This window comes from Macrotis lagotis, chromosome 4 (assembly GCF_037893015.1).
Source record: "Macrotis lagotis isolate mMagLag1 chromosome 4, bilby.v1.9.chrom.fasta, whole genome shotgun sequence".
Classification (NCBI taxonomy): Eukaryota; Metazoa; Chordata; class Mammalia; order Peramelemorphia; family Peramelidae; genus Macrotis; species Macrotis lagotis.
Genome location: NC_133661.1, coordinates 153,080,545 through 153,102,172, shown reverse-complemented (window position 1 = coordinate 153,102,172; position 21,628 = coordinate 153,080,545). Strand labels below are relative to the sequence as shown.

Genomic DNA, 21,628 nt, shown 5'->3' with positions numbered 1-21,628 from the left:
CTGTTAAAAAAGATGTTTTGGTTCTCCCCATATATATATATATATATATATATATATTAAATCATGCAAGGGTTTTTGAAGCTTACAACAATTGAGACACAACTTGTGATTAATATCAAGAGAGAGATACGAGCAGAAAACAAATACAAGAAGTATCTGCACGCATGTCTGGCGTAATTTCAAATGAAAGAGGGTTCTTTATAGTTAAAATGAAGACTCAGAGACTCCTGTTTATGGATTGCATTATGGCTGAAGTAAACATTGCATAGTTTCTAATGAGGGCTGTACAGCATCGAGTGAGAGGCAGGGACAGATGGAGGGAGGATGGATGATAAGCCCAGGAATGAATTGAAGGAAAAGAGCAAAAGTATTAACACTAGGAATCTGGATAATACTCTTAATAATCTCAAACTTTGTCCTGAATCAAAATCTTTAATATTTTCCTTGGGATATCATTTACCTACAAATATTGGAATATTGTAGTCTCCAAAGAATTAAAATTGTTGGTCACCCAAAGAGTAGTAGAGAGAGATGCCTGGTGAGCATATTGCCATGCCTTCGGCACATTAGTTTGGACCCCAGTCAAAGATTTAGATGTGGTTTATGGACTAGAATTGCATAGGATAAAGTGGTGGAATATGGATTGCGTGCTATTTGCACTATTCATGCAATAAGCATTTTTATGTAATAGATAAGAGGAAGAGAAGATGACAAAAATCAATAACTTCTTGTCCTCAGAGAGTTTACTTACATTATAGTAAGTAATGGGGTGAGAGTTGGGAAGGTGGAACATCTACATAAGTAATTCAACACAAAACATATACAAGGTATTTTCTCAGGGTGGGGTACTAATATTTAAGGAGCTCACGTTCCTTGTAGAGGAGAGCTTTTGAAGTCAACTCAAGATTCTAAGACTCAGATTTGAAGGAGGGAGTAATTCAAAACAGCTCATGCAGAGATCAAGAGTTGGGATAAAAGTGTTAAAGTATGGGACTCTGCAAGTGGGCCAGTTCGCCAGTTTGTCTGGAATTCCCCTTCCTGGGGACCCCAGAATTAGTCTGGGAAAATAGCTTGGCAGTCAGACTGGGAAGGGTTTTAATTGCCATATAAAAGAGTTTATCCTAGAGACATTAGGAACCCAGTAACACTTCTTGAATAGTAATATTCATATGCAATTTAGTTTAGTATTTAAGCAGTTGTGTGGAGAATGGATTAGAAAGAGGAGCAACTAGAGAACAATTAGGTTGCCATTCCCTTAGTGTAGACCAGAGATGACCATTTCAGTATAGTGTTCACTTTTTAGAGTATTAAAAGTATTTGGGAAAATATTTGGTAAATATTGTTTAAAAGTTACTGAGTTTTTCCCAGCTATGAAACACTGAATGTTAATTTGAATTTACTTTTATTTGTATTTAGAAAGACACCTAAATACATTTTCCAGTTTTTTAAAAAAAATAACTGATTGCTTTTCATCATAGGGCTCCAACTAAAGAGTCATCTGAAGAGGAATATGACTCTGGAGTTGAAGAGGAAGGATGGCCTCGGCAAGCAGATGCTGCAAACAGTTAAACACTGTCAAACCTTTATCCCATAGAAAATTCTCCCTTTTGTTTTAAGATCATAACTGGCTTTACAGTTTGACATTTAAGGCATTGGGTCTATTCTGGGTACTATACATGGTCAGAAGCCTTTTAGGATAAGAATCAGATCATGTATATTATTGTAACATCACATTGATTTTATGCAGTGGACATTATGTGGACTTGAATGGCACAATGTTCAAAAATAAATGTACATTTTTTGGTTCAGTTTTTTTTTAAATATGCTTTAACAAGATTCTGAAGAGTTATATTAAGCAATGCAGGTGTTGCCAGTAACTAATGAATTTTACAATAATGTTACTCTACAAATGGGAAAATAAATTTCCTTAAAAACTGAATATTGATATACCATTAGTTCAATTTTTCACCCATTTGTTTCCTGAAAAGATCAGACTTTTTAAATTCACATTTGAAATCAAAATGGATACTGATGGTGACATATTAGTAATAGAAAAGTGCCCAAGATTACTGAATTTTGGTATTTAGGCTGCTTTGCTAATTCTTGACACCAACTTACCAATTGATTTCAGTTTAAAAAGGCATTTTGCTTATTGGCCTTTTGATTTATTAGTATTTGAGATGCATTTCAATGCAATGAAAAAGCAGATGGAATTGGAATCTTGGTAAATTTCTCACAGGAAAAACAAATGAGTATATGGCATGTAGGTATATTTAAATTTTAATACTTTTAATATTGTGCAATTTATCTAAAGAGCTAGTGTGCATCAGTTTTTTGGTGCTGGATACTTATCCAACCTATTTCCTTATAAAGTTTAAAACATCAAAGAAAAAAAATGTACATTTTTTTTCTGTAATCTGTAGTGAATTTGTTCATACAAAAATGACTTCTAAGTTATTTGTTCTCATTTGGTCATCATTGATTTGGGATTTGCAGCAAAAAAAAGGAACGAAACTGAATCCCTTGGAGGAATTAAATATGAAAAAAATGGTCCTTTAGGAGAAAACTTAGGGAGGTTAGTAAAGGATATTTGATTTTAAAATATTAAAATTTTCAGATACCTTTTCAGTTTTTCCCTTCCTGCTAAGATGTTGCTGCAGGCTTGTTATTCATAGTTCATTTTTTAAATTTGAATTTAACACTGATTTTAAATATTTATTTTCATCATTTAGCCTGCATACCTTAAGGATGAGGGTATTTTTTCCCCCTCCTGCACTCTTGTCAGGAAGAAAAAAAAAACATTAAGCTCTCACAGTTTAATTATGAGCCTTCATCCTGTCCGAAGAGCCAGTTTCATTAGGGCCACTGTAATTAATTAGATTACATGATTTAGATAATACAATTGTGAAACCTTTATCTATAGATGGGATGGGGACAGAGAGGCCCGTTGGAGTCAGGGTTGTGTAGCCGGGAGCAGGAGCAGGAGCCAGGGGCAGGAGCGAGGTTCCTGCTTCAGTCTCCCCCAGTAATGGTACAAGTTACTTTCAGGAAACCCTTGATGCTGTGTTGTAACTTCATTCATTACTCTCTTTTATTATAGAGTTTTCCTGTTTGTAGAGCGGGAAAATCGAAGTAGATTTTAATTCTTTTGAGGATAATCCTCCAGAAATGGACCGGGGAGACAGTGACAACAGCAAAGCAACTTGCATTTCCCTTTTGTAAGTTGTTTATAACATTGCGATCGATGTTTTTAAATCAGACACAAATGCATTGTAACTACAATTTGTACCTTATGTTTTGGCATTTGAATAAAACATTAAAAGAAACAGTTATATTGTCTTCACCAGGAAAAGGAGGGAGGGGCCGGGGGCGCGTGCTGGGCTGGGCGGGGCGGGGCGGAATGGCCCGGGGCGGAGAGATACGGCGGCCGTGCAGCGGCGCCCTCACTTCCGGCCCGGTGCCGCGTCTCTCCCGCGCCCGGCCCACGGGACGGTGGCCGCGGGGGGGCGTGGCGGCTAGCCAAGGCTCTCATTGGTCGGCTCGCAGCCCCGGGCTGGCGTCGCCCCTGTTCGCCGTCATATCCGGAGGCGGCGCGCTCCGAGCCCGCGTCCGCCGCGTCGGCGGCGCTTCCTCCTGGCCCGTGGGGCGGCGGGGCCGGGCCGCACCGCCATGGCGCTGCCGCCTTTCCCCGGTCGCTTTGCCCCCGTCTGCCCGGTGCCGCCGCCGCCGCCCCCGCCCGCTCCCTTCCGATGCCTCCCCTTCGGGCCGCCCCCGCCCCCTCAGGCCTTCCCGCCGCCGCCGCTGCCCCCGCGCCTGGGCCCCTTCCTGCCGCCGCCCCTGCCGCCGCCCCCCCTGCCGCCGCCCCCGCCCCCCCAGTGCAGGCCCTTCGCGGGGCCCGAGGGCGGGGAGCGGCCGCCGGCCCCTCCGTGGGCCCCGCGCTGGGCCGAGGCGCCGCCGCCCGACGGGCCGGGGGACGCGGCCCTGCAGCGCCAGCGGGACCGCCAGTGGCTGGACGCCGTGTTCGCGGCCCCGCGCCGAGCCGGGGGCCCGCCGGGGCCGGCCGCCGCGCCCGCGCCCAGCCTCGGGGAGCTGCGGCGGCGGCTGCGCGGGGCCCTGCGCCTGGCCGGCCGGCTGCGCGGCCTGTGCCGGGCCCTGCGCGAGGCCGAGGCCGACGGCGAGGCCTGGGCGCGGCTGCACCGGCGGGCCGCCCCGCTGCGCGCGCAGCTGCGCGCCGCCCTGGAGCCGCTGGGCCGCGCCGCCTACGTGGGCGCCGCGCGGGCCAAGCTGCGGCGCGTGCGGCGGCGGCGGCGGCGGCTCCGGGAGCGCGCCCGGGAGCGCGAGGCCCAGCGCGAGGCGGCGCAGGCCCGGGCGGCGGCGCGCGAGGAGGAGATCGACCGCTGGAGGAGCAAGTGCGTGCAGGAGGTGGAGGAGAAGGCGCGGGTGAGCGCGGCCGCGAGCACCCGCTGCGCCCCCCCCCCGGCTGGCCCAGCCATTGCCCTCTCCCGGCCCCTTGCGTGTCTGCACCGCGCCTGGACGCGGCTATCCCTTCTTCCCGCCATCCCGCAAGGAAAAGTCCGATTTCTTTCAGTTGTCACAGAACTCAAAAGAGCATAAGTTCACGCCTGGAAGGGACCTTACTAATTCATCTAATAGAATAGGAAACAGGCCCACTCAAGTCAGCTGAAGTGAAGGATGCAGGATGCGCAGTAGTATTGATAAGAGCTTATTCTTTCTCCCTCCCCCCAATAATCCAAAAGCTTATTACCTGTGATATTTTAGGTACTGCTTAATAAAATGGGGAAAATTGGGGGGGGGTTGAAAGATTCTGTTGCTACTCTTAAAACGATTGACCTTAAAGATAATTTGTATTTTGTAATTTATGTTTTCTCACCAGGAACAAGAACTCAAAGTTGCTGCTGATGGTGTTTTATCAGAAGTGAGGAAAAAGCAAGCAGATACCAAAAGAATGGTAGACATTCTCCGAGCCTTAGAGAAGCTGAGGAAGCTGAGAAAAGAGGCTGCAGCGAGGAAAGGTAACTTGACAAACTTCAACCCAGGCTGTGTTGCAACCCGCTGGTATCAGCTGGCTGTTCAGTTTTCAGTGTGAGCATTGATACTTTGGAAATCAGCAAGTGCAACACATTAGGGTTTGATTAGATTTAAGTAATGGGGAGGAATAAGTAATATAGATGAAACTTTAAAATGTGCCAAATAGGATCCTCACCCCCCCTTTACAATCATGCTCACAGTAAATAAGATTTACTTAAATCTCAAGTCTTAATCTACTGCTCTTCTTTTTCACTAAATTACTTTGACTCTTGTTTTTTTTATTATTTATTATTATTATTATTTATTTATTTTTTTTAGGTTTTTGCAAGGCAAATGGGATTAAGTGGCTTGCCCAAGGCTACACAGCTAGGTAGTTATCAAGTGTCTAAGACTGGATTTGAACCCAGGTACTCCTGACTCCAGGGCCGGTGCTTTATCCACTTCACCACCTAGCCACCACCTGTTTTGACTCTTTATCTAGGATCACAATCTTTTGTTTAGCATTTTAAACCCTTTATAGCTTTCTAGGCTTATTATTTAGTATTTTTCTCCCTGAGCCAGACTCCTTTTTTCCTGTCCTCTCCTACCATATTCCTTCTTTTCAGTCCAAATCTTTGCACAGACTACTCATGCTTCCACTTCTCTCACTACCTCCTTTCTGTGACCTTTATTGAATCTTCAGGTGTGATCTCCTACAGCATTCTTACTCTTAATTTACTTTGTTTATATTTTGAATCCTCTTGTGTGGCCTGAAGACAGGAACTATTTTCTGGCTTTGTACCATGAACATCTAACTGTGTTCCTGACCCTTAGCAGTATTCACTAAACATCAAGTGGTTTGATTTAGCAAAGAAGCAATGTGTTTGAGGTGGAAGAGAATTGAGTTCAAATCCTAGCTCTAACATTTGTTAAACATTTTTCAGCAGAATGTTGTTGTGAACTATTTCGAGGTGGCAGACGTAGAACATAGAGCCTGGACTTGCCCTCAGGAAGTCCTGATTTAAATCTGACCTCAGACATTTACTAATTGTGGGACCTTGGATAAGTCATTTAATTCCTCTGTGTCTCATTTCCTCTCCTGTAAAATGGAGATAAAAATAGTACCTACTTGAAGGATTGTTATGAGGCTCACCATGAGATATAAAGTGTTTAACACAGTACCTGGGACTTGTAAGCCCTATCTGAATGTTCTGTTGTTGTGGAGTCATTTCAGTCATGTCTCACCCTTCATGACCTGAGTTGAGGTTTTCTTGGCAAAGAAACTGGAGTCCTTTGCTTTCTCCAGTTCATTTTGCAGATGAAGAAACTAAAGCAAATAAGATTAGGTGATTTGCCCAGGGTCACGCAGCTAGTAAATACCTGAGATCAGCTCTGAACTTAGACTGTTCCTGACTATGGGATCTAGGCCTCCATCCATTGTGACACCTAGACACCTATATAAATGTTAACTGCTATTATAACAACTTAAAACATATTTAAATTGCTTTTATTACTATCATTAGGAATCAGAAGACCTGAATTCTAGTTCTGATTGAACCTGTAACTATAATTGTGGTCCTGGGTATATCACTTACTTGGGGACCACCTTTTCTCTAATCAATTAATTAATTAATTGACTTTGTCTTAGAACCCAGCTCAGAAAGAGTTAATTAAACTGAAATCACACAATTAAGTATCAGAATCGGGATTCAATTCCAGATCTCTAGTCTCGATACCCCAACAATTATAACAATTACAACTCATATAATTTATTAAACTTGGTACTGATTTTGAAGTGTTAGACTAAATACTATGAGATAAATAGAAGAAATAAATCCCAGATGAAACCTTATGTGAAAAAAGTTCATTATAAAATAAGAGATCAGTAATTTAAAATGATAGTGTAAAAACAAGTACAAATGTATTTTTAAAAGTTTAGCCTAGAGAAAAAATATACTGTGTACCTTTTATTTTTTCCCAGTTATATGTAAAGATAGTTTTCAACATCCCCTCATTTTCCAGTTCTTTGCCACTACAAAAAGAGCTACTATAAATATTTTACACATGTGAGTCTTGTCTTCTGTTTTATGATCTCTTTAGGATAACAGACCTAGAAGTATTGCTGAGTCAAGGGTATTCACAGTTTTATTTTCCTTTAGGCCTAGTTCCAAATTACTCTCCCAATCAATTTAAAACTCCACCATCCACTGTGTGACATTTAGCAACAGATGTGTGTTATAAATCTATTTGGGCCCTAGTTCCCTATCTCCTCTAAGGGTAGGCAGGACTTCAAATAGTTCTGGTGAAAGACCTAGCTGTTCTCATTGCCTTCTTATTGAACAAAAATTTTGAGCTGAAAGAAACTTTAAAGATCATCTAGTCTTGTTCCTTCATGTACCCAGAGTTAAATTTGGAATTTCCTGAATAAGAAAATTCTTTTTAGGAGTCTTAACATGTACTTTTTTGTTGCATATAATTTCCTTTAAGAGAAGTGTTTTTTTTTTAACCAAAATCCCTTATCATTAAATTCTCATTTCTCTTTATTTTTTTTTTTTTGAGTGTGACTAAATTTATTGGTTCCTAGAAGGGAAGGTATGGGCAAAATGGGAAGTTCTGAATGGCAAGAACAGCAAGACAGATAATCCTAATTAAGGGGTGATAGAGAAGGAAGGCAGGCTCTGTTTTTCAGTAGATCATTCCTTTTGTGTCTCCCCGGGCTTCTTGATTTTTTCAAAGTTCTTCAGGATGATGTCATATAATGCAGAATAAGTATTTTTGGATCTCCATGACCATCAGTCTTGTCTCTCCATATTGTGCTTCATCCAATTCATGAATCAGCTGTTGGTAGTCACCCACATGGGGCTGCTTTGCTGCTTTAGCTACTGCATCACCCCTTTCAGAGAAGTACTTTGAGATCTGTGTGTGGAAGCCATCCAGTTTAGTTCTCAGTGTGGTCATCAGTTTAAATACCTTCTCCTGGACAGCTACTCCAAAGTTGTTTCCATCCTTAATTCGGGGTACCTGTAACTGTAGCCACATGGAGACCAGATTGAACTGTTCCTTCACATCTTTGATTTCAGGTTTCAACCATTTCAGAAGGGCCACAATCTTGTCATTACAATGTACAGGCCCACAAAGAGGACCTTTATCTTCATTGTCCTCTTTTTTCTTTCCATCCTTATCATCCTTCTCTTCTTTCTGACGTTCTTCTTTCTCTTTTTCTTTGGCTGGGTCAGGAACTGGGATGTCCAGGGGGGGCTTTTAAGAGACTCAAATCAGCCTCAGAGATGGGTCCTTCAAGAAGTCATCCAGCTCTGAAATCTTGGGGAAATAGCTTCCAAGGAGGATCTCTGCCTGAGAACATAGCTCCTTTCTGAACAATTCTACCTTGGCTTGGACTTCAGGGTTGACTCTGAGGGTTTGCCATGGCAGGGGGCCTAAGGGGCCAGGCCGAGCAGTGAGACAGGAGCCAGGGGGCTCATTTCTCTTTAAAACAAGCTTATTTCTTTCAAATAAATAAAAAAGATTACCCTAGAAGCTTAATATGAGATAGGTTAGATTGGTGACTATCTGAGATAAAGTGAGTCCTACCAGCTGGCAGTTACAGGAAACCAGCTAATGAGTTAATAAGCACCTAAATAAGGTTTTTGCAGGTTAGCAAAAGAACTGACATGTCAAGTAAATCCAATATTTTATACAATGCGATGTACAATTTAAAAAATTTATTATAAACTTAATAAATACCAAAAGAAAAGCAAACAACAGTTAAAATCTTATAATAATATGTTGGCAGTGTCCTTTGCCAAGACTACTTGAAATTCTATTATCTTTGCCTTGGTTTGCTCTCTTTTTCATTTCCTTATTCACACACACACACACACACACACACACACACAGTATGTATACATATGTATATCTATGTACACATGTGTATGTAGGTATGTATACATGTGTATATGTGTATGCACAGTTGTCAAAACGTATATAGTTCTGGTTTTGCTGCTCTCATTGCATTGTTTTATATGGTTCTGTCTCTATTTCCTTGTATTTATCCGTTTAAATGGCACCTTAATATCATTGCATTAAAATAATTGAGTTCATTCTTTAGTCATTGGAGTTGTTTTTAGTTTCTTGCTGTTGAAGTTACAAATATTTTTGTACAAAAAGATCTTTTTTTCCCTCATTTTAATGATATTTTTTTTTCAGGGAAAATATCCTAGCAATTTAATTTAAACTGTTAAAAATTGTAGTCACTCTTCACTGCATACCATCAGAATACACTCCATAATCTTTGTTGTTGTCCACATATTAAAGCTAGGGTTTTGTGGTGACTTAATGTAGGTAAGGATTTTGCTACTTACACCAGATATTTAGATACATGTATCTAAACTGTTTTTTGACTCTTTATTTGCAGGTGTTTGTCCACCTGCCTCAGCAGATGAAGCTTTTGAACATCATGTAGAGAGACTAAGAAAATTAATCAAAAAACGCACTGAACTGTACGAAGCTGAAGAAAGGGCACTGCGAGTTATGTTGGAAGGAGAACAAGAAGAAGAAAGAAAAAGAGAATTAGAAAGAAAACAGAAAAAAGAAAAAGAGAAGATTTTACATCAAAAACAAGAAATTAATTCCAAACTATTTGGGGATCCAGGTATGTTTTGTAACTATAAAAGAAGTGAATGGAGTTCTCATAGCTGGAATTATTAACCTAGAGTCTTTATAGACTAAAACTTAGTATTTCCTTCAATTAAGAATTTTAAAAAACATTATCTGAGAAGGGATTCCATAATCCAAAAGACTGCCAAAGGGGTCTAGGACATAACAAGTGAATATTGATAATGGATAAACTAAAAATGAGTGAGAAAGCTAGTAGGTAACAAACTATTTCTGCAGGTTCTTAAATAATACAAATTGGAATGAGATCGTTAATCATATAAAAATATGTTAAATCATCACTAATAGTAAGACTTAAGTCAGTTTATTTTGCTAAGCATAGCTAAACTAAGTTGTAGCTATATGTGGTTTTTCCTTTTTTCAGATGAGTTTCCACTTAGTCACCTTTTACAGCCCTTCAGGCAGTATTATCTACAGGCAGAACATTCTTTACCAGCTCTCATTCAGATCAGGTAAGAGCATAAGTTATTTGTAATCAGGATAAACTCCCTTTCCATATTTAAGAAGTTGTTACTGTGACATAATAGTTATGTTAATTTGTCAAGTTATTTGTTTACAACCTATATCCTCTTATGTTTTTGCTTTTGGGTTGTTTTTTTTTTTGTTTTTTTTTTTTTTGGTAAGGCAGTGGGTTCAGTGATTTGCCCAAAGTCACACAGCTAGGTAATTATTAAGTGTCGACTGGATTTGAACTCAGGTCCTCCTGACTCCAGGGCCAGTGCTCTATCAAGCTGTGCTACCTAGCTGTTCCTATCATGTTACTTATGAAATACAATTTTAGAATCAGAATGTTATTAAGGCTAAGAAGGGACTTGCGAGGTGTTGTGGTCCAACTCTTTGAGTAACATAATAGGTCCAGTGGGGTTTAATTGACTCCCTTTGGGTCACAGATAGTGAGTGCTAGATCAGGGTCAAGAATCTAAGTCTTCTGACTCGTCATAGAAATTCAGAGGTGAAAGATATCCCACAAGCCACCTGATTTCTTGACACCAAGCCAAACCTGCCTCTGATTTCTGTCTGGTTCTCTGAGTACTCTCTCCTAAGGCTGAAAAGAAAAGTCTACTCCCCTTTCCATATGATGACCTGTAAAGTAGTTGAAAATCATTATCATTTTTCACTGTCCCCATTTTCTTCTTTGGGCTAGAGATCCCTAGTTTCTTCAGCCCCATCTTCTTGTGACATGGTTTCCTTTTTGCTCATCATTCTAATCATCCTTGTCTGGATGAACTCCAGCTTGTCATTGTTTTGTTTTTTTGCAAGGCATTGACTTGCCTAAGATCACACAGCTTAGGTAATTATTAAGTCTAGCTTGTCATTGTAATTAAGATATGGTATCCTCTGGGGAAGATGGGGGGACGGTGCAGTTCTGATCTGATCTGTGCAGGATATGTAGGACTATGACCCTCCTTATTCTAGCACTGCTGGTGTCTTGGAGCATATTCTCTGAAAAAAGAGAAGGTTACCTTACAATTTGGTATTTTTCCTACCCCCCATGATGACCTTCAGACAATATTGATTTGAAGTGCTAACATAGTTTTTCAGGTTTTTCCTGCTAATGCAAAATAAACTTATCAAGGAACAAAAACTTTTGCAGATTTGACAGCAGTATTTTTCAGAATCTGTTTTGGACTTAATTCTTTGTTTGAAATGTAGGTCCTGAGAGTAGGAGTCCTATATTTTCACCCTGTCTCCTATTGTGTGACCTTGGGCAAATTACTGAATCCATTTCCTCATATCTGAAATGGAGTTAAATTGTGACATGATGGACAGTGATTTTAGAAGATGGATGTCTGAATCTCGGTTCTATTATTCATAACTTACATCACCTAGTGCAAGTCATTTAGCCTCCATTCATCTCAGTGTTCTGATCTGTAAAATTAGGAAAGAGAATTATAGATTACCATCTGGGATCCCTTCTATCTCTCACAGCATGCATTTTTTTTTTTAAAAAAAGTAGTGTTTTCCATACTAAAGAGTCATTTTTATTCTAGTGAAGGGGGGGGAGTTTATGTTTGAATGTTTCTGAGCCTCCATAAAGACCTTTCCATATTTTAGATAGTTTAATCAGTTGGAAGCATTTGTTGATGAAAAAAATGAATAAAGAATATTTTCCTCTCTTTGTTTACATTAAGAAACTTAGTCTTACATTTTAGAGCAAGGCAGGTTATATAATATAACAAAAATAAACTATGGTTTGCTAAAGTAAAATTGAAGTAAATTTTTGTTCTTAAAATGTTCTTCTAAAGGCATGAATGGGATCAATATTTGGTACCAGCAGATCATCCTGAAGCAACCTCAGTCCCTCAAGGATGGGTCATTCCTACCTTCCCCAGCAGTGATGCTTGGGCAGCTGCCCTGAGACTGAACCAATGACACTAAGACTGTACAACCTTGGAACTCTTTTGGGCAGCACTGAGTGAAAGTTCTGTTTTCATGGTGTCAAGTCCTCTCCTAGAGGGACCTTTTGAATCATTAGGTGAATACTGTTCTTCAGGAAAGGACTAAGGGCAGGGAAGAGGGGATGTGAATTGTGCTCTTAACTGAATAGAACAGCCTTTGTTGCACTTTTAAACTTAATTTGCCCTTGTTTTGAGTGGGTTGGTCAAATGTAATTTCTCTTATGCATTGTTTGTGGGTGTGTTTATGTACATAAGAAAATCTAGGTATAAACTGTTGGTCTTTCCTGAAAGTTTTGAAAAATAGAGCTGATCTTTTCTGAAAATGGAGCATTCTAAATAGGTATTAAGGCCAAATCTCTCATTCTCTACATCTAAAGTCTTCAAACCTAGGTTGGTAATAATAGTATTTATAAAGCAAAAATGACACCACCTTCCTCTAAAGAGTCAGCTGCACATTTAAGCTCCCTTCCTCTTGCCCCAATCGAAATTTTGTAGCTTTGTTGTCAATACTACTTGGATCCATGCAAGAGAGAATATGTTGGTGCTTCTCAGCTGGTTCCAGCCCAGGTTAGTACTTGTGGCTTTTGGATATTGGATCTTTTGACCTGGGCTTTGTTCTTCAGGAACATGTATTGAATACCTCTTTCCAGAGGTTGATGGAGCTGCCTTAATTGTAGAGCCATATCTCTTCGCAGATTGAAGGTCCTAATGTAAATATATTTCTGTATAGAGCTTAGAAGGCTCAGTGTCTTCATCAATAAAGATTCTAGTTTGCCCCTAGGACAGACCTAAACAGAAACTCTTACACGTTGGAGAAAATAGATAGCTATAGAATAAAGTGGATCTTAAATTCTTTACCTGTTGCTAGCTCATTGATTGTAAATGAGACATTTGTTGTAATGTTACTTTTGTTCCATAGGAAACTACTAAAACTGTACAGGTTGAGAGAACAGATTTTCACAGGAATAAAATTTATTTTCATCTCCGAAATACTGTTTTTGAAGATGTTCAGTACTGTGAAATGAGAGTTTACACATGCTTTATTCCAGATGGTATAAAATTAATTTATATTTTTATAAATAAAGGTCATTTTATTTTTCAAATTAAGGCTTTTCTCAGTTGTTTTGCACACAAAAGTGATTGTATAAAGTCCATTAGCTCCCAATGTAGAAGAAACCTAAACCTGTTTTTTAAATTGTGAAAGCAACATGAATTCTTCAGAAAAATGAGTCCTACTGGCTGAAATTTCTCTCTACCTCTTTGATAAGTGAAATAGAACATTTGCCAACTTCAAATTTGGAGGCAAATATTACCACGAACCTTGAAAATCCATAAGCATGAAACAAGTTTTTTTTTTTTTTTTTAAGGTTTTGGCTAGGCAATGGGATTAAGTGGCTTGCCCAAGGCCACACAGCTAGGTAATTATTAAGTGTCTGAGACTGGATTTGAACCCAGGTACTCCTGACTCCAGGGCCGGTGCTTTATCCACTGCGCCACCTAGCTGCCCTTTGAAACAAGTTTTTATGCAGTTAAAAGAACAAAGACCATTTCTATGTTTTACCCCTCTGAATTATTCAACAAACATTTATAGGCATCTGCCAACAGAGCACAAGCTCTGGCAGGACCAACCAAGTAGTCTTGAGTATGATGAGCTCCATTATGGGCTTCTTTCTGTTCAAGGATTAACCTTGTCCAATTCTGGAAATGTTTTTCACTAGGTCAACCACAGCATGATAAAAATTTTCAACCACAGAAACTTGGAGACAGGATAAATTATAGAAGAATTGTGATTTTCCTCAGTGGAGGGAGTGTTTCTATAGATGACATCTTTGACCTATGAAATGTTGAAGTCTTAAGAAATGTCCAGAGTACTATATATTTAAGGACATAGTGGGGAAGGGGGGGGAGAGAAAGGGAAGACAGTCTCTTCTTTTGTTGAGCTTATAGTCTTGTAAGAAACAATGACATGCAGAAAATCTTTTAATACCAATCACTGAGCCAAGTATGATTTTCACCACCTGCTGCATTTTGTCAACTCTGTACATAATGAGTACATCAGGATCATAGATCTTTAGCTGCAAAGGACCTCTGAAATTACTTAGTCCAGCCCACCCATTTTACAGATGATAGTACAGGCTTAGACTCAGTGATGAACAGGATGACAGCTAAGGACATCATGAAGTTTGAACCTGAGTTCTCTGATTCTAGAGTTAGTACTTTTAATTCCTCCATCTGTCTCCTAAGTTGAAAAATCAATGTGATGTTTGAACCAGAAAAAGTTTAAGGGGAATATGTTAAGAAAGACTTAAGAGATGTTAAAGAAGAGGCATTTGAATTGGACTTTTACAGGTGGAAAGGAATTTAATAGGCAAAGAGTAAAGAGATGCTTTGAATATAGAGAATTATGAAAAAAGGAAGGAGAAAATCATGTTTGATTAGAAGTTTTCAGCTCTGTGTTAGGGAAAATATAATTCATTTTCCTTTTATTAACATCAAATCAATATTATAGATAGTTTATCCAATGCCATTATTGTAAAGTATCTCTACATTAAGGTTATTTTATATGCAGTTTTTTCCTCACTATAGAAAGGGCATCTTGAGTTGACGTGCTTATTTTAGCTACAATAACCCAGTCGAAAGATTTATGGAAGGCTTAACAGTAGAATTTGATTATATAAATGCATCAGGTGATGTTCAGTCTAGTAAATAGAATTATGTTGTGAGAGGATTTGCAACTATAGGTAGGTGTGATCCCTATGATCTAAAACCATTCACCTTGCTGAACCTATGCTGAACCACATGTAAGAACACAAAGAAGATCAGTGTGTCAGTCATCTGGGTAGTCTTTCTGCTCTGTATTCACTTCTATGAGAAGAAGGAATCTACTCTTCATCCTTGCAAGGTAAGCACCAAAATGTGATAGAATGTTGGCATTTCATGTGATCCATAAAGCATTTATTACATTTGGAATTACTATTTTTATGCTTGGGTGTTTAAGGGAATAAGCCATATGTTACAAGTTTTGGAGAAGGAATACCAAAATCATATTCCTCTTTTAAAAATATATACCTATAGACAGACTGATAGATGGATGAATATTTTTATTTATCACTGGCTCCTTATTTCTAGATAACGAATGGCTGGTATTGGGCTAACTTTAGTTGTCTATATATAGTGATTTCTGAACTTGGGCCTACCTAACCCCACCTATAGAATTTTTTTCCAAAATAGACTATGGAGAAAGAGTTCATGACCAAGCAAGTTATGGAGAGTCTTACCAGAAGTAAAAATAGACATTTTTTATTATATAAAATTAGTTTTTGTTCAAAAAAAAGCTAAAGCTAAAGGATAAAGCAGTTAAAATCAGAAGATAGGGAAATCGGGGAAAGAATATTTGCCCCAAGCTTCTCGGATTAAAAGTCTCATTTCTAAAATATATAGAGACCTGAATCAAAAATTTTAAGAATAAGGGCCATTCCCAAATTGATAAATTGTCAAAGGTAGTTTTTTTTTAGGTTTTTGCGAGGCAGCAGTAGAGTTAAGTGACTTGCCCAAGGCCACATAGCTAAGTGTTTGAGGCCAGATTTGAACTCAGGTACTCCTGACTCCAGGCCTGGTGTGCCACCTAGCTGCTTCCCAAAGGTAGACTTATTAGGTTTTTTTAAGAGGAAGAAATTAAACTATTAGCCATATGAAAAAAAAAGGCTCTTAATCACTAATAAAGAAATGTAAATTAAAACACTTCTGAGAAACCACCTTATATTCACCAAATTGGCTAAGTTGACAGCAAAGTGACCTGCTAGGAGAGTTGTGGGAAAACAGGTACAATTCTGAGGTACTACCTCACAGTCATCAGATTGTTTAAATTGACAGTAAAAGAAAATGACATAGTGGGAAGACTGTTGGAAAACATGTACTTTTACTGTTAGTGAAATTGTGAACTCTGATCATTCTGGAGAACAATTTAAACTATTCAACTGTGCATGGAGTACCATCAATTGGAACAAGTTTCAGTATATGTATGTGATGAAGTACTATTGAGTTGTAAGAAATAATGAAGACAATTTCTGAGAAACCTGGGAACTTGTATGATACAAAATGAAGTGAACAGAATCAGAAGAAAAATTTATATAATAGCATTTATATAAAGACCACATTGAAAGACTTGGGAAATTTGATCAACACAATGACCAACCACAATTCCAATGGATTCATGACAAATTATGCTCCCTTCAGGTAGCAAGGTGATGACTGAGAAGCAGAGAACATGACTAATATGAGAATTTTTGTTTGACTATATAGATTTATAATTTGTTTTGGTTTTTGGACCTGAGGGGGGTAGGAAGTTAGGCAAGAGAGGGAAGTGAAGGGAAAATTCAGAACATAAAATTGAATTAAAAATAAAAACAGGAAGGAAGTGGATAGGAACCCTCTATGATTTAACCTTTTAGAGGCACCAGATTATTGGACCTGGATGAGGGCTTTTACTCAATTTTGCGTTATTCATGAAGCACCCTCAATGCAGAACCGAGGCTATTTGAATCAAGTATCAGTCATTTAGAGACTCCTCTGATGGTTAGTTATTGGGATGGGGATGGGAGATGATGTGAGTTAGAACTGCTACCATTTCCATTCCTGAAAGGATTTCTTTTTTTCAGGCCAAAAAGGAAGCATATCTCAAGACTTGACTTTCCAAAAAGTAAACTTTTCAAAGTAGCCTAAATAGAGTTTTCAGCTGTTACAGATAGCACCTAAAATAGAATTTGGGACTTAAATGGCAAATTCATCATGGCAGTAAGTCTCCAAACAACCCAATGCCTTTGTGGTAACTTGGAAGTCTGCTTCCTGACTCTGTCTTTAGTTTCTCCTTGATCCTGACAACACCATCCCAGCCCAGATGGTTTACCAATGTAATTTCTCAATTCACCAATCATTTATTAAACTCAGACTAGATTCTGAGCTAAGGTTTTAGGGATCCATGGGAAGATAAAAATAAAATGAAAAAAAAATCGTGCTGTCAAGAATCATCCATTATGCTGCTGAATTCCTGTTTCTGGTCTTCCCCACCTCCCACTCAACCTACATACTGGTACTCTGTAAGATTCTACTTTTGTATGTGTATATCAAAGATCCTACACAAAGGATCTTCTGTAAGAGTATAAAATCCAAACTCTTTGGCCTGGTTTTCACAGCCGTCGACAGTCTGGCCACAACTGACCTTTCTCCAACTTTATTCCATGTCTTCCTCATCTATCACCTGCCACAGCCAAATAATGCTCCCTGTGCATTAGGGGCAGCTAGGGGTGTAGTGGAATAGAGCACTGGCCTTGGAGACAGGAGGACCAGAGTTTGAATCCAACCTCAAATCTTCACTAGTTGTGTGACCTTGGGCAAGTTACTTAACCCTGATTGCCTCACATCCAGGGCCATCTTCAGTCACCCTGATTCACATCTGGCCACTGGATGCAGACGACTTGAGAAAGTGGGGCTAGTGACATAGCATGACACCCCCTTACTCAAATCCAATTCATGTGCTTGTCTTGGCATCATCTCCATGATGTCATGGTCTTCTTTGAAAAAAAGGAAGGACAAACATCATCAATACTCCTTGTCCCCAAAGCACAGGGTGCTGTTAATGACTCTGTTTGCCCTAGCTTTCTCTTCACTTAACTAAGTCCTGCCTATCCTACCTGAGGGCAATGAGGTGGTGAAATGGATAGAACACAGGACCTGGGCTCAGGAAAACTCACTTCCTAGCTGTGTGACTTTGGACAAGTCACTTACCCCGTTTGCCCTAGTTTCCTCATAGAAAAAGAGCTGGAGAAGAAAATGGCAAAACTACTCCAGAATCTTTGCCAAGAAAACCCCAAATGGGGTCATAAAGAGACAGACATGACTAATCTATCTGCCCTTTAAGGTTTAACTTATGTCCTACTATAAGGCCTCCTGTAGTGGTTCAAGCCACAGGATTCTCTCCCCAATAGGGGTAATATTAAATTTCTTATCATCATCATTGTCATCATATTGTCCTTTTCAATTAAGAGTGTAAACTCTTTGAGGGCAGGGACTGTCTTATTTGTCCTGTGCCTTTCATATAATAATCACTTAATAAATGTTTGTTCTAGCCCCTCCCCATTCATTGTTTATTTACTCATTTGGTACTTAGTATATGGTGTCTTGTATTGTTTAGCTCTTTGGACTATCTTTAGCCTGGCCAACAAGATGATTATAAAATCCTTGAATTCAGATACTGCCTCATTTCTGTGTAGTCCCTTCTCCTCCTCTCTTATCACTTATACTGCACCTCCCCATAGTTCCTTAAGACATAATTGAGTCCTGATAGGGTTGTTGATTTACCTCCACACGTTGGCCTCTTGGTCCCTCTCTTCATCTGCCTATGGAGAGAGCCTCAGACTTGCCTCACTAGGGGCTGCAGTGAGCAGAGATTTAGTGGATGGACTTATGCTACCTTTCCAGGCTCAGATTACCCTATTTCCCACATGAAATGATGTCATCACTTGTGTAAGAGGATGCTTGGAACTGTTAGTCCAGAAGGGCTGGGGGATTTATGCTAATTCCTTACACAGTAACTCAAGGCTTCCCCCTTGACCCTCATCTCATTAAATCCTCTTTTGGAACAAAGAAAAACAGTTCATCAGCTCACTGTGGCAAAGTATCTGACTAGGGTAAAGAGCCCAGCATAGCCACAAGTTATCCACAAATAACTAGCTTTGTTTTACCAATAGATCGAACAATAGGTCCTATTTTTATAGCACTTTGGAGCTTACTAAGTCCTTGCAAAAATTGTTTCATCGGATCACCACATTCAAGTTAGGAAGGAAAGGGAATTTGGGACTGATAACCAAGCCTAAAAGGCTAGTTTTCTCATCCTCTGGATAGCTTGTTTTGTCAAAGAAGAAAATGAGATTTGAAGTGAAATGATTTGCCAAAAAAAAGCACAGACAGTGACTCAAAGCTAGGTCCTGTTAGCTATTATAACCTGTCATTAGAATCTTAAATTTTGTCCTTAAAAGGAAAAGAAAGACCTTATTTCCTGCTTTAGGAATACATATTGTGATGTGCTGGTAAGGGGAGGGCAGGAGGGAGGAGGGAAAGTTTACACTAGCCATACAATTTTAACTTTAATCTTCATTATTAACATTTTCTCCTTCACTTTTTTAAATCTAAAAAAATCAACAAAACAATAAATCAAGTCTTAGATTTGTGGTGTTTGCTGATTTTCATGGTGTAAATGTTCACACTGATCTAACAATCAGCCACAGACAGCTAAGTGATACAGTGGATAGAGCATTGGGTCTGGAGTCAGGACGACCTGAGCTCAAATCCAACCTCACACTTGCTAGCAAGTCATTTAACACTGTTTGCTTCACTCTCCTCATCTGTAAAATGAGCTGGAGAAGGAAGTATCAAACCACTCCAGTATCGCTGCCAAGAAAACCCCAAATGGGATCACGTGGAGTTGGACACGAATGAACAACAGCTACACATACAACATATATTTTTGACATGTCTAGGAAACTCATTCCCTCCATTTAAGGACAAGCCACCTAAAAGATCAATTAAGACCACAAGATATGGGAAAAGTCCCATGCATTCCACCTTTACGACTTTGTTGGACTTTAATCTGACTGCCCCAATATTTAACCTCAAAGACAAACCCCAAGGAAGAAAAGATAAATCCCAATTTTCCTCTTTTGTTCTTTGAGGTGTCATATGAGCTCTCCATTCACCTTGAGACATCCCCTGGAGCCTCTGTGATTACTGCATCTGAAAATGTTGGAAGACCATCTCACAGTGTTGGCTCCTTAAATACAGATCATCTTTGCGTGATTAGTTAATGAGAAACATAATGTGTAAATATGTGAAATCTGGAACGAAGAAGGAAGAGAGATAAATTCATTTTAGTCTATAGTTATTAACTCAAAATAAAGAAATGCAGTAATTGGCACATGTCCCGCTGGGCAGCTCTGGTGTGTATTAAATATAGGATTCTACACTTTTCCTAGTGTTTATCTTTCAGAACTCTGCCCCTTGCTATGCCTCCCCCCTGGTCCCAGGAAAGAAAGTAACATGGACAAAAATTGGTATGAAGCTAGAATTTGGAATATTTCACCATTTGCAGAGCAATTTATCACCAATTACTACTGAATTACTACTTTTTGAGGAATTTATGCCTTGCCCCCAAGCATTTTGGTGCCAACAAAAATTGACTTCAACAAACCTGAAGGGCAGCCTTGAGGACAGAAAGATAAAGAAAAGACACAACAAAAGTGTAGCATTCAGGCAGCCCAAGGAGATTGAGTATGGAAAATGGAATAGGGTCTTTATTGTTAATCATAATCTCCTTATGGCAGGGTACTTTACTGGCCTGACTTGAGCCTTCTGTCTTTTTTAACTCCAGCTAAATCAATCAAAGACTCAACCAACAAGTACTTCTTGTTGTGTGCTATGTCCCAGTTATGTTTTCTTCTCTCTCTTTGCCTTTCTGAATTGTTGCCTCCAGTTTTTTGGTCCCAGAAGGAAGGTGTTTCAATCCCTTAACCCCTTAAAAAACACTGGACCTCAAAATGACTACCCTGACTAGCCTGTATAGCTAGGGGGAAAGTTTTGATTGTGCAAGATACATAAACAGCACTTTGAATGATTGTCTAGAGAACAGCACTAGCAAGTTTCTCTTTTCTGATTCAATGTCTCCATAGATTAGCTAGCTTTGCTCTGTTCCATGGCTCATTATCTAGCCAAAATGTTCCTTTTTCACAAGGAAGACCAATTGTCAGAGTGTTGTTAACTCAGAATTCTTCACTACTTCTCTTTTTCTTCAGTACTTTTTTTTGTTTTGTTTTTTGTTTGCTAGTCGGGTTAAGTGACTTGCCCAAGATCACACAACTAGGCAATTATTAACTGTCTGAGACTGGATTTGAACTCAAATACTCCTGACTCCAGGGCTGGTGCTCTATCCACTGTACCACCTAGTTGCCCCCTCCTTCAGTACTTCTTCAAATTGCATACTTTACAATGATAATATTTTTTTATGTATGAAAGACATCATATTTACATATAACTAGATTTGGTCATAAAAGAGACTTTTGGAGGCTTTATGTTAAATGGAACAACATATATTTCTTTTTTTTCCCACTTTATTTTATTTTTTTAGCTTTTTGCAAGGCAATGGGGTTAAATGACTTACCCAAGGCCACACAGTTAGGTAATTATTAAGTGTCTGAGGTCGGATTTGAACTCAGGTACTCCTGGCTCCAGAGCTGGTGCTCTATCCACTGCGCCACCTAGCTGCCCCTATTTTTTTTAACATATCTTTCATGGATCTTTTTTTGGGGGGTGGGGTTCATTGTTTTAATCATGATTGACTCTTCATGACCCCACTTGGGGCTTTCTTGGCAAAGATACTGGAGTTATTTGCCATTTCATTCTCCAGCTCATTTAATAGATGAAGATTAAGAGAGGGTTAAGAATTGCCCAAGGCCACACAGCTAGTAAATGTCTGAGGT

General features: G+C 39.5%; 2 protein-coding genes and 1 pseudogene across 2 annotated transcripts in view; 2 read left to right on the top strand and 1 right to left on the bottom strand.

Moving 5' to 3' along the window:
* CLPX (caseinolytic mitochondrial matrix peptidase chaperone subunit X) overlaps positions 1–3,332 on the top strand; it is a 45,819-nt gene extending 42,487 nt beyond the window's left edge. The window contains exon 14 of the mRNA XM_074234409.1: positions 1,479–3,332. Coding sequence (XP_074090510.1) covers positions 1,479–1,569 — 91 coding nt within the window. The 3' untranslated portion in view covers positions 1,570–3,332. The remainder of the gene's footprint in view (positions 1–1,478) is intronic.
* Positions 3,333–3,595: 263 nt separating this feature from the next.
* On the top strand, positions 3,596–20,880 carry PDCD7 (programmed cell death 7). Its single transcript, XM_074234410.1, has 5 exons — positions 3,596–4,440; positions 4,895–5,033; positions 9,443–9,679; positions 10,067–10,154; positions 11,949–20,880. Exons 1-5 carry the CDS (start codon positions 3,670–3,672, stop codon positions 12,073–12,075), a joined length of 1,362 nt encoding a protein of 453 aa, XP_074090511.1. The 5' UTR covers positions 3,596–3,669; the 3' UTR covers positions 12,076–20,880.
* On the bottom strand, positions 7,591–9,314 carry LOC141520469 (proteasome activator complex subunit 1 pseudogene; annotated as a pseudogene).
* Positions 20,881–21,628: the final 748 nt, after the last annotated feature.